General features: G+C 38.6%; 1 protein-coding gene across 1 annotated transcript in view; it reads right to left on the bottom strand.

The window, feature by feature from the left end:
• MCTP1 (multiple C2 and transmembrane domain containing 1) overlaps positions 1-12,929 on the bottom strand; it is a 229,103-nt gene that overhangs the window by 47,423 nt on the left and 168,751 nt on the right. The window contains exon 15 of the mRNA XM_042866191.1: positions 6,222-6,341. Coding sequence (XP_042722125.1) covers positions 6,222-6,341 — 120 coding nt within the window. The remainder of the gene's footprint in view (positions 1-6,221; positions 6,342-12,929) is intronic.

The following is a 12,929-nucleotide window of genomic DNA, read 5'->3' on the forward strand; positions in this document are numbered from 1 at the left end:
ATGAAATCTAGTATTTTACTAAAGTTACTGTTCTTCTGTTCCATAATATTACCCTAAACGAGTCCATCTCTAATTCTTAAAAGAAACATATATTCTGGAAACATAAGTAATCAAAGCTTATTTCATAAAAAATCTCCACTGAAATTAAAGATGTATCATATCATTTTACACCAGTCTTACAAGATTAATAATATGCGTATATACTCTATTATACAGATTCGTAAGAATTTGTGTATGGCACATTAACTCCCAGCTGCTCACCATCATTTTCTATGCAATGACGTGCAACTTGAAACTTCAAGAGGAAATCAGCTATTTAATATTTCCTTTAAGGCTCTAAGTATTAACAATAAATAGGATGTGAACTGAAGTGATTAAAGTAATTTTCCATAGGGGTATATATGGCAGAGGAACATTTATAGGTAACTCCAAGCATGTGCATTATTCTGCTTACTAAATTTTAAATTACTTGGGAAAAAAAAAATCTAACGAATTATAGACCAAAAAGGCGTGTAGGATTAGTATCCTTAGTTAGAGAATCACAGGATGGCTAGGGTCTGCAGGGACTTCTTGAGGCTATTTGGCATCTGGTCCAACCCTCCTGTTGAAGTAGAGTCATCTACAAGCAGGTTGACCAGAACTATATCAAGTCTGGTTCTGAATATCTCCAAGGACGGATATTCCTCAGTCTCTCTGTATATCTTGTTCCAATGTTGGGCCACCCTCACTATGACTGTCTTTCTGGTGTTCATATGAAATACCACAAACTTTGTTTTATGCCCACTGACTCCTGTCCTGTCATGGGCACCACTAAGAGAAACTGGCTCCTTCTTCCCTTCCCATCAGTGAGTTAAACACATTAAGATCCTTCCAGGCTTCCTCTTCTCTTGGTTGAACAGTCCTAGCTCCCAGCTTCTTCCTCAATTCCTTTATCATCTTCCCTTTGCTGAACTGCATTGCCTTGACTTCTTGACTTGCCACAACTAAAAATCTTGTATTCATCCACTGTACTTCAGCTATGAGAACAAGCCCACTGCACCTCCACAATCCTGCATGCATGCAACTGCACCCTTCCCCATTACTTCAAGTTTAATACTCTCCTTATCATGTTAGCCAGCCTTCTGGGAAAGGTGAGAATGACCAACTTAGTGAGGTGGATCTTGTTTCTTCCTATCAGTCCTCAGTACTCAAAGAGGAACCCATACCTGTGAAAACAAAGTCCCTGTTGATAACAGCTGTGCAACTGGTTGTTGACCCACCAGATACAGTTGTTCCTCTTTCAACCTTTCTACCTCAATGGCAGCACTGAGGGGAAAACCACTTAGGCACCCTATCTGTCACTTGCACCCTATCAGTCAAGGGAAAACAGGAACAGATCCAACATGCCAGCCCAGCAGCTGAGAAAATGTCAAAGTCTGTCCTAACCATAGAACAAAGAAATACGTACATAGGAAAAAAAAAAAAAAGGGAGACCAAACATTTTAGTTGGTAACTCATGCAAACCATGCCGCATTTGCAGTACGTTTTCTGACCACATAGTCAACTACTTTGTCTCAGAGAAGGGGACAACAGCAGCTGGAGAGCAGGAACAATTCTAATTACTTTGAGAGATTATCTGCCCATCCCTTAAGTCAGGCAGCTCTAGCAGGGAATCAGAACAGAACCAAAGTAGAATTTTTTTTTTTTTTTTTCCCCACCAGTTTCATGAGATCCTAATAATTACTGCTTAGAAATAGACAGAAATAGAAGTGAGAATAAAGATCCCAGACAGAAGTGAGAAAAAAAGTTCCAGACAGCAATGCTGCAATGCTGCTCTTTTTGCAACTTTACAAAGGTGAGATCTTTTTTTCCAACATACTCGAAAACATCTCATTAACATTACTTGTACATTTCTGAAAATGAATGAAAAGAAGCTACAGACCCCATCACACTTTCTGCTAATTTGGATACAATTCTTTCAACTGCAGCCAGGTGAGGATGAATGTATCTGGTTATACAGTTATTGCAACTCAATTTAGGTTTCCCAGCAGGTAAGGCAACTTTGTATTGTTTGCCCCAAGCAGCCCAGGCAGTCTGTCACCATGACACGATTGGTTGCCCTATACTTTCGATGCGCACAGGGCCATGAGATGCAGTGGTAGTACTTCCCTCAGCAGGTAATAGGTAATACGAAGGGCTGCTTCCAACAGCATGATGATATGAAGCTATGGCAGTGGGGATGGGAAAGTGGAAGCAGTTGGTACCTCTGTTCTCCCTCAGAGAATGTGAAAAAGACACTGGAAAAAAAGTGTGCGCATGCAGAAAGCACTCAGATCCAATCATTTCCTACCTTGTACATTTTGGTGGTGATTGCTTAAGATCAAAACTGCAGTCATAATGGAAATAGATTATGTGGTGAGATCAGATACTTAGGAGTATGTCTATTAGGAAGTGCAGGAATTTAAACGCTATTTTCTTAAGTCAAGAAATATCCTTGGGGAAAGAAGCTAGGTAAGCTTCAGGCAAAAATGTTGCTGCAAAATTCAGAGGAAAGCATTAAGAATGCTTTTTCTGTGGTTCTTCCTAGCTTAATACTGGAAAGAAATATTTATTCTGTGATTTTTACTTCCTGTCGTATGAGTCAATGCCAGGAATTTATTTGTTTTAGATCAGTTCTCAATTCTCACAGATTATTCAGAAAACCATCCACTAAATCTACATCTGTATTGTTTCTCCTACACTTTCCTTTGTTACAGCACAAAACCTCACGAGTTACCCCAGTATTTCATGCAAGAGTTTCCCGATGAAAACTTGCCTTTGAGAAACATAACTAATATTGACCTTCATGTACAATAGAGAACCCAACTTTTTTTTTTTAAATTTGTGCCAGCATTTGAGTAAAACCACAGTAACAATCAATACTACAGAGTCCAGCTGAATCCAGGAAAGAAATAATACCTAATATGCACCTTCATCTCTCCACTGGACTTTCCATCAGACTTGCATTAGATAGATGCACTTAGGGCTCTCCCTTGCCCAGCTTTGTTGCAAATTTAATTCAATAAAGAACTTGCACATTGAACTTATAAGGAATCAAATTAAGTGGCAGAATAATCACACACTCTGATGAGCAGCAGTGCCTTTTTAGGAAGGAGTAAACTAGACCACTTTGCAGGTGAATTATACCACAAGCAATTAAGTTACAAGCTGCTTCAAAGAAACCAATGTACAAGAGGACAAACTGAAAGAAACCATGGCTGTTGAGAGAGATACTCAAATGTGAATGAGTTAAGGCTGATCCAAGGGGAGAGAAACCTACTGAATCATTTCCTTGATCTGAAGTGAAGCACAGTCACTAAAATTTTCATTGATCAGATAATTGATAATTATTTTCTTGCAGAGATATTACAATGAAAAAGAACTCTTTGGAACTTCTTTTCAAGGCCCAAAATCTAAGTATCTCCCATTCTCATGAAACAAGTTCGAAGTACGTACACTTTAACTACAGTTCTCCACGGAGTAAGAAAAAACAGCAAATATATTTATCTTCTTGTGTTAACTTAAGGATTCCAAAGTAACATTTAAAGGTAGATGTTATTTCAAAGATAAGTGTCAGTGATTCACCGAGGTATAAAAGAAATCTCTAAAGACCTGGGAACAGAAGCAAAATCAGATGAATCCTGAAGCATTCTCTAGCCACCAGGAAATACTGCTTAATTACTTTAGTTCATATTTACATTTTGCATAAGAAAACAGAAATATTTAAATGACTCCTAATCTAATGATAGTGTGCTAATGACCTGAGCTAAGCACTAGCGGTATTACTGAAGATTTGTGCGTTAATTAGAAAGACATTCAATAAGTCAGCAGACCACTTCACAGAAGACAGATGCTTGCTATGATGTTATAACCAAGCTCAATTCATTAAAAATGAGATCCCAACTTCCTTGTAATAAATAAAAAGTAGTAATTAGCAGCACAGATACCAAATATTTAGGAAGAATCTGACTAGTTGATACAAGCCATACGGCTTGGTCTGAAACAGTCTCAGCAAAAGGAACGTTTTCAGAACATCGCTTGGTGTTCTCAACAGAGAGCCCATCAGTAGCTTCATTATTTTGTTAACAAAGTTATACGACTCAATTAATCTTCACAGGCAGGTGTTATTTCAGGGAGAAATTAAGTGTATTGCAGCTCACAAGCAAAATCTCTCCTTTGATAAGGGATTTCAGTTACTCATAAAATCTCAGATGGAGAAGCTTTAAGCATTTCAGGCAGCAGGAGACAAAGGCCTGTGATTTAAGAAATATGCCTTTTCAAGTTTGATCTTAGGATCTTGCTAGAAATGACAATTTCTGGGATTAGGGAATATCTCTATCATCCCCACCCTTTATTTTAGATGACCCTTTGAAGCCTAACAATCTTAGTGATGTGGATAGGTAACACCAGTGCCAGGATCAGGGCTATATTAGCTCCTCCGGTTACTATTAATTGCAGCTACTAGACATTAGGGTCATACAACCATTCAGGCTCGAAGAAACCTGAGAAAGGGTTTAATCCAACCTCATGCCCACAGCAAGGTCAGCAATGAGGTCAGGTCAGGTTGCTCAGGGCTTTAGCCAGCCAGGTCCTGAAAACATGCAACAGAGACTGCACAGTCTCCCTCGATAGGTAATCTATTTCACTGCTTAACTGCCCTCACAACGAAAAAGATTATCCAGCCTGAACCTCTTTGGTTTCACTGTATGCCTTTTGCTCTCCCACCATCTGCAGGGAGCAATGAAAAACCTAGCTTTGCCTTCACAATAGCCCCCTTGCAGATAGAAGAGGGCTGCTGTCTGGGTCAGCTGAAGCCCCTTCTCCAGGCTATTTTGAGCCCACTTCCCTCAGTCTCTCCTGTGGGTCAAGTGCCTCCGCACATAGCTGGCCCTCCACTCTACTCACTCCAGTTAATTAACTTTATTCTTGAATTGGGCTGTCCAAAACTGAACAGTATTCCAGATGTAATCTCACAAATACTGAGGAGAACAATTGCTTCCCCTAAACAACTGACTGCGTTTCTGGGGTTAACATAACCCATTATGCTTGTGGTGATTCTTGCTGCTGCCACATTTACCTTGCTGTTTACCAAGATATCCAGGTCCAGTTCAGGAGAACTGATCCCCTGGCAATCAATCCTCAGCCTGTATCTTTGCGTGGTATTATTCCATGCAAAGAGCAGGACTTCACATTTTTCCTTATTGAACTTAATGAGGCTTCTATTTGCTCATTCCAACAGCTCAGGTCTACCTGACACATCCACTGTATCAACTGGTTCCACTGTCCTGGTGATGGGATTGCTGTCTGTCACTAGCTACTGGACACTGATGAAGACATTAAATGGAACAAGCTCTTGTATGCTTTGATACTCCACTTATTACCGACCTCCAGATGCAGCGTGACCCATTAAACCCTATTCTCTGAGACCAATTACACTCCTTCCCCTTTTTTCTTCTTTTACTCCACCTAGTTTTCCATCCAGCTCAGAGTGTCGTAGACAGCAGACTGCTTCTGTGGAATGAATACTGAAACAAATATTAAACTCATAAGACTAAGCAAAATCCTTAAGCTGCTTGGATACTAGAAAATTTGCATAGCACAGAATGCAACTTCAACTTTTGATATGTACTCCTGAAAATGTGAACTATGCTTTTTTTAATTAATAAATGTCAGTTATTAGTAAATGTTTGCTATTCTATATCCCAGATACAAGCATTTAATTATATAATGGCACAGACGAAGAAGAAAAGGTTTATATTAAGCTTGATGAATGGTAACATACTAAAGATAAACTGTAAAATCTAATAAAGTGTGATACATTCTGAAACTGTTGACAATTTGTAATCATTTTAACCTTTAACTTCAGTATCTGAAAGAAAAAATGCAACATAAGGACACAGTCTCACACAATCGTTTCCAAAGAATTTGGCTTCCCATGACCTATAAGCCTCTCATCTCCGCTCCCACACAAACCCTATTCTGAGGATAGTATGTGCTCTATATCTTTTAAATGTATTTTCAGCAAAAATGGGCACATTCCTTGGACAGCTGGAGAAAAATTAAATTGCCAAGTGGGGAAACTGTCCACTGAGTATTCAAAAGAAAACAATTTTCGAAAAATGTCATATTTAAAAATAGTTACAAAGTTGTATCTGTTATAAAAAGAAAAGAACATACATGTGCTTGAAGTAGAGAAGACTTACTGTATCATGTTGCCTGTTATCTTTCCCTGATATGATCAAGAAGTAGTTCCATGCCAACAGCAACAACAAAGCCAGTGGTATCATGTAGAGCTCAAAGTTCCAGACCACAAAAAGGAAAAGCTAGAAGACAGAACAGGAAGAAATGTGATTCAGCTCAGCATTACACTAAGCTCTTCAGGATGGTTAAAATCAAGATCAACAAATTAAAATGATTCTAAAGTAATGATTCTAAATCACATCTATTTAGGCAGGTAAATTGTTTAAACATTTTGCTGAGTGGCCACTTACCTGTGTAAAACAACTACTAGCTATTTTATAGCTTTGTAGTTTCATTTTTGCAAAGGAATGTTGCTATAGTGTAGCCTGAAGAAATGTTAATTTTTTTCTCATTAAAAATGCTCATTTGGACAAAATAAACCAAAATGGCATAAAAATAAGATCTCAGCATAATAAAGAAAAGGTTGGTTATTTCTACAGTTGATTTGCTGTTCAAAATACGGAACTCGATAACTTTGTAGTAATGTCACACAAACGGGAATAAACAAATCTGAAAAATTCCTTTGTACAGAAAAACCACGCCAAAAAATCACAGTAACAGGGAAATGGTGTTAAAGTATTTTAATCAAAAGAATGTAAAATAGTGATGATCTCAGTATCACAAGAAATGGGACTGAAGGGCATGCTAAGAAACTGCCCATGTCTACTCGTCCAACAACGTTTACTTGCTCAATTTGAAGTGTTTCCTCAAAACATCCTGAATGTTGTTCAGCACAGTGTGGCCAGGTCACATCTCCCACAGATGTGAGCCATGACATGCAGGGCTGCCTCTGGCACCGTAGCATGGAGATTATGCTCCAGCAGGACCCATCTCCACCGCACAGGTGCAGGGCTGTGACGCGCTCCTTAGGGTGAGCTTTAGCCTCAGGTCTGTCAGATATATCAAGCAGTACAGAGATGACTTTGTGGAGCCTGGAAACCCTAAACATTTGTTAGATGCTGCAGCCATCTGTCATCTGGACAGATACTGTTCCTTTTTGATTCCAGAATGAAATTATTGGTTTTCGAGAAAGAATTAAGAAATCTGGATTAGACAGGGTGAAGCTAAACACAATTCTACATCTCATTTCACTTATGAACAACCCCCCTTTTAATTTTAGACAGCTATTGCCATAGCCTGGGGTTGTTCTCTTAACATATGGCCAAAAAGCACAGATGAAAGTATTACAGCAAATCACGTTGCTTACTGTAGCTGGACATACACTTAAGTTTCAGAAATCTTGCTAAGTCATTTTCATCCAACTAGATAAGCTTTGGAATATTTCTACTTTTATTATCAACTGACCAAAGGTGTTGTGTCACAGAATTGCAAACCTAAAGCCTCGTTGCTCATTCTGCTAAATCACTCATGAAGATGTATATACATTTAAATAAGAGGAAAATAAGCATTTCAGTATGTATCCCTATTTAACAGCCTTCTGTTGGATTTCTGTTTTGAGTTAGAAAAAAATCTTACCAAATACTTCCACATATAAAAAATAAAATAAGAATCTGTATTTTAAGTAATTTTCTGTCTCCAGATCAACTAACCTATCTTACTCCCCAAATTTCTATCACTGAATGCTGTACGTACAGAAGTCCTGTGAGTCTGCAAGAGAAATACAATAAATACTGAAAGGACTGAAAAAGCTCTGTGTATGACATATGTAAGAGGATACTGGCACTTCTAACAGTTAATATTTCATTTGAAAGAAAACCATCTTTTTTAGGTTGTTTAGTTTAAAAGGAAATCTGTTAGGAATGGTAATGAATAAGAAGCAAACAACAGCTCACAGATTTTGAGAGTTCTTCCACTAGCTTTCTAACTACCCTTTTGAGAGCAAGATCTGCAGGGACTTGATGCTGTAAATTTGATATAGCCAATTTGAACCAGAATTCACATCTCAAAAGCAAAGCAAAAAATCCCTGCACCCATTAACCCCAGAAATGCCCTGAGTCAATGGATACATGCTGAAGGGGGCTTTGGAAGTCAGCAAACAGTATCCAACCACCATTAAAGAGGGCCCCAGAGATTAACAGTTCAGGAATGGCAATACATAGAGTCCTCCTTATGTTCCCATCCTACTTTTGTTAAAAAGCTGGGAAAACAAACAAACAAACAAACTTCAAATAATATTCCAGGCTCCAGAGAAATAAAATCAGCAACCTAGATGGTCTCAGGAGATACTGACCAGACTGGAGACTGTGGAACATGGTCATCATGTAGCTTGTACTTTAGAACATCAATGAGTTCTCATTCAAATACTCCTCATCTGAGATTTCTACATGTGAAGTGATCCTTAAGGTCATTAATTCCTTCAAAAACTGTAATCTGTAGGCTAGTAAGATATTATACTAAGATACTACCTTTTTATGGCTTCTATGGACATATCTTTCCATAACGTGACTATTATTCCTGCCGTTTCCTTCAGATGATTTTGTTGACCTACCAGCCTCATTTCCACTTAGTGCGGATGAATTTTAATCAGTTTTTCCTTTTAGGCACCTGTCTCAGCCAGACACCAGGAAAACAGAGAATCTGTATTTGCAACACAAATGAGGTATGTGCTGCAGGAGGCTAGCACAGTGATGGCACTGCAAGTGAAATAGGCTCACTATCTTCCCAGAACAAAACTGGATTCACAGAAATACACAAGGGAGAAAACAGGAAGATTCCCAGCCGTAAATAAAAGTTTTCTGTGAACATGAATAATCCCAAAATCTATTGCAGGACAGAAAGAAAATCCAAGGGCTTAGCCATAACACATAAAGGACTTAATGCTTATGGGGAAAGGGAAGAAGCAGTGTGTACTAAACTACTTCCTTAACTTCATTTCATCCATAAAGGCAAGGAAAGTCTACATATCCATCCAATGAAGACATACAGGCAAGAAAAATAAATAAATAAATAAATAAAATCCAGGAAAACTAAGAACAGATATAAAAGGGCTGGTCAGGATTTGTCCATGCTTCTAAAACATCCACTGGAACATGGATTCTATCTGTTTCACTCTCTATCAAAGAAATAATGGCTCTAACTTTGCTTAAAAAAAGATCCGTATCATAACTGAAACAACCCAACTATTTTAAGGGAGGAGTAGGTGTCTCAAAGGTTATGGTTTAATATAGCTGCCATCTCCTACATAGAAGACGATAAGGGAAGACTTTTTTCTGAGATCAAGATTTTTATAGTCGCAGGCATGAACTGGCCATTTACAACATCACATCAGTTGATAATCTTAGCAAGAGACACACGCATTAAATGATCATTCAGGGAGACACATGACACTATCCCTGGTGTACAACACTTCAAAAAATAATTTAAGTTGGAATATTGAATAACCTATTCTTTTGCAAACTACGGTATATTTTAAAAAGAAATCTCATCCAAAGTGATTAACACTTCCTACTGTTCAGAAAAAAAGCCTGCCCTTTCAGACTAGCAGCTGTGGATCATTAGCTTTCCAGTGATGAGATGTGTTTGATGAGTATTTTTCTTTCTAATTAAGAGATGAGATCCTCTATTTGACTCTCTCTTCAGACAGAAGTGAAGAGAAAAATTTCTGCCTATGTGGAAAGGCCATATTCTACAGAACAATCATTTCAGATTTCTTTTTATCTACCTCCACCCAATTTCATTTCATTTTTCACAGAACCCTGTTTGCACCCGCAGACTTCCCAGCATTAACCCTTGTGTTTCCTAGCTCCTTTTATGTTTCCTTTTAACTACCAGCAGAAAAAAAGCATAAAAAAAAAGAGCATTCCAGACAACAGATATGCACACACCTTCAGGTGCAGCAGGGAGTAGCTCACAGCTGAAGGAGAAGGGCTGCAAGCACAATTGTTTGAGAACATTCTGACAAAAATTAAGAAACTCTCTCTTCACAGAAAAGCCTGGCTTCAGAGAAAATCACACAACAGAGCATAAGATGCTTCCAGTTGACAAGCTGGAAGCTTTCCAGAACCTGCAGCCTTACAGCAACCTTGATATCTGGATTACCTTGTAGCAAAGAAGTAAATGGAGTTCAACAGCATGCCAGCCTTCAAGCTTTGAGGGCTTGTCACTGCCGTGACTGGGAACTGGAAGCCTAAGGAGATGAATCACTCAGTGAGTCCCAGGCTGACACTGCAACCATGCAAATCTGCATTCACAGCACCCAGAGTCACAGGCTGTAAGGTGTTCAGCAGTGAGGTGAGATATGGCCGTTGTCGTCACTACCATGTCAACAGTGCATGTCACTCAGACCACAGCCCCCTCTTCTAGTTAGAGCTTTCTTCATCTTTTAAAGAGGATTCTTACAGCCTCATTTATTTATTATCTATATCCATTCACTGTCTACTTTACTCAACTCCTGATTATCCTCAAAATTCAAAAGTTGGCTGTATGGAGTTTTGGCACAATCACAAACAGAGCCTGTGCCTGCAACTCCAGTGTGCTCTAATCACAAGATCATCCATTTACCCTTTAAGCTTAAAAGGACAATTGTATTTCCTGAGGCTTTGTCGCTTGGATGTATTCTCAGAAGACTGGGAAGAATGAAAGATAACCTACATATCTGCATAGTACAGACTTCCTATTAAGTACTGCAGGTTTTAAGGCTCCAGTAAAATTCTGCATTATATTTACGCTACAAAAAACTTAAATATAACTTTCATTGTAACTTCAAGACTCAGACTCAGCAGCATCTTCTAGTAAAAAAATTAGTCTGTCATCTCTGACGATGATGGCTTCTCATCTTGTATGACACTTCCATTTAAATAAATTTAGCTATTTCACATCCTCAACATACTAGTATTAATGTAAACGGATACAGAAGTTCATTTAGACCATGATACCCTTGCGACTTCCGAATATATCATAAAGCATCTTCCAGCAGTTTTTTCTTTTAAACTTTCTTTAAATTCCATTTCCAACTACTTGGGTGCTGGTAGAGATAGGCTTTGAAAGATATGAATCTAAAACACGCATTACTCAATTTCTTTCAAAAGGCAAAAGTCAACTTATGTCTATGCTATTTTGACAAGTACATGTTGGATTAGTAGTGGTTCTCCTTTTCAATTGGCAGAGGCCTTAGAAGTCTGAGAAATTGTGAATAATTATTATTTTTGAACCTACAAGAACTTTTGATGGGGCAGACCAAGAGTAAAAACGGAATGCAAAATTTTAGGAAAGCCAAATTCTGTCTTTCCATAGTGAGCAACACCCCCTTGCAATCTGTCAATCCGTCCTTTGCAAAGAAAAAGAAGCAAAGCAGAGTGGGCAGATCTTTAAGGAAACCTTCTTTAGTGCACAAGAGCATAGCCCTGCTGAAAGGGTTTCGGGGTACTGGTGGAGATGAGCCAGCCCAGAAAGTCATTTGTGTCCTGCACAACAAAAGGAGTAGCCAGCAGGTCAAACGGGGATCCTGTCCCTCTACTCTGTGCTGGTGAGACCTCACCTGGAGTACTGCATCTAGATGTGGAGTCCTCAGTACAGGAGAGACATAGACTGTTGGAGTGTGTCCAGAGCAGGGCCACAAAAATGACCAAAAGGATGGAATGCTTCTCCTACAAAGGACAGGCCTAGAGAGCTGGGGCTGTTCAGCCTGCAGAAGAGTAGGCTGCAAGATGACCTGATAGTGGCCTTTCAGTACCAAAAGAAGGACTGTAAGAAGGAAGGGGACAGACTCTTCAGCAGGGTCTGCTCTAATATGGACAGAAGGAATGGTTTCAAACTAAAAGAAGAGAGATTTAGGTTAGATATAATGAAAAAGTTTTTTGCCATAATGGTAGTGAAGCACTGGCACAGGTTGCCCAGAGAGGTGCTAGCTGCTCCATCCCTGGAGATAGTCAGGCTCAGGCTGGACGGAAGTCTGAGCAACCTAACTGAGCAATAGGTGTCCCTGTTCACTGCATGGGGGTTGGATTAGGTAATCTTTACTGGTACCTTTCCACTCAAATGATTCTAGTAACTTTAGCTAGAAAACACACTTAAATGATTTCTAGCATCTCCCTTTTCACTTCTAGAATTACACAATGTGATTGAGATTTTAGTCACATCAGATCTATTTAATTCACGTTAATTCATCTTAAAAAAAACATAATTACAAGATAAAAATTAATACTGGATTAAGAATTATTTTAACATCAGTCTTCATTAGGTTTTTTGGTACACTGAAAGATCTAGAACAGTTCTCGTTAGACCATTTTAATCCCATTTTCCAGAAGAACATTCAGGGAAAGAATTTCCATTTCTTACTAGGTAGAATGCTTGTCATATTTTTTTCCATGACAATGTATACCACAAATCCAAGCTTCTATGACACCTCCGTTCTTTTATCAAAGTCTGGTGTAATGCCAATTATTAAAGAAGAAATTCTAACAATTAGAAATGACTCACTTGATGTTCCTTAAACCACCCAGGATGTTTTGAAACACATCTACAGCTGCATTGACTAATTGAATCTGAGGAACCTTCATGATTATACTATCATCCAATGACACTGCAGTGTGAGCTACCTGAGTTTTTACAAGCTTGTCAGAACCAATAAAACCTCCTAGTTAGAAGCTTAAAATTTTTCATTTAATTTTTTTTCCTTACAAGTTGTAACTGACATTTCATATCATTTTCCAACAGCATTAGATTAAAGTGCTAAGACTTTGCTCTGAGAATGCTGACAATTCCAGGAAAGT

Source organism: Lagopus leucura, unplaced genomic scaffold (genome assembly GCF_019238085.1).
Source record: "Lagopus leucura isolate 7727_CA_CO unplaced genomic scaffold, USGS_WTPT01 Super-Scaffold_810, whole genome shotgun sequence".
Classification (NCBI taxonomy): Eukaryota; Metazoa; Chordata; class Aves; order Galliformes; family Phasianidae; genus Lagopus; species Lagopus leucura.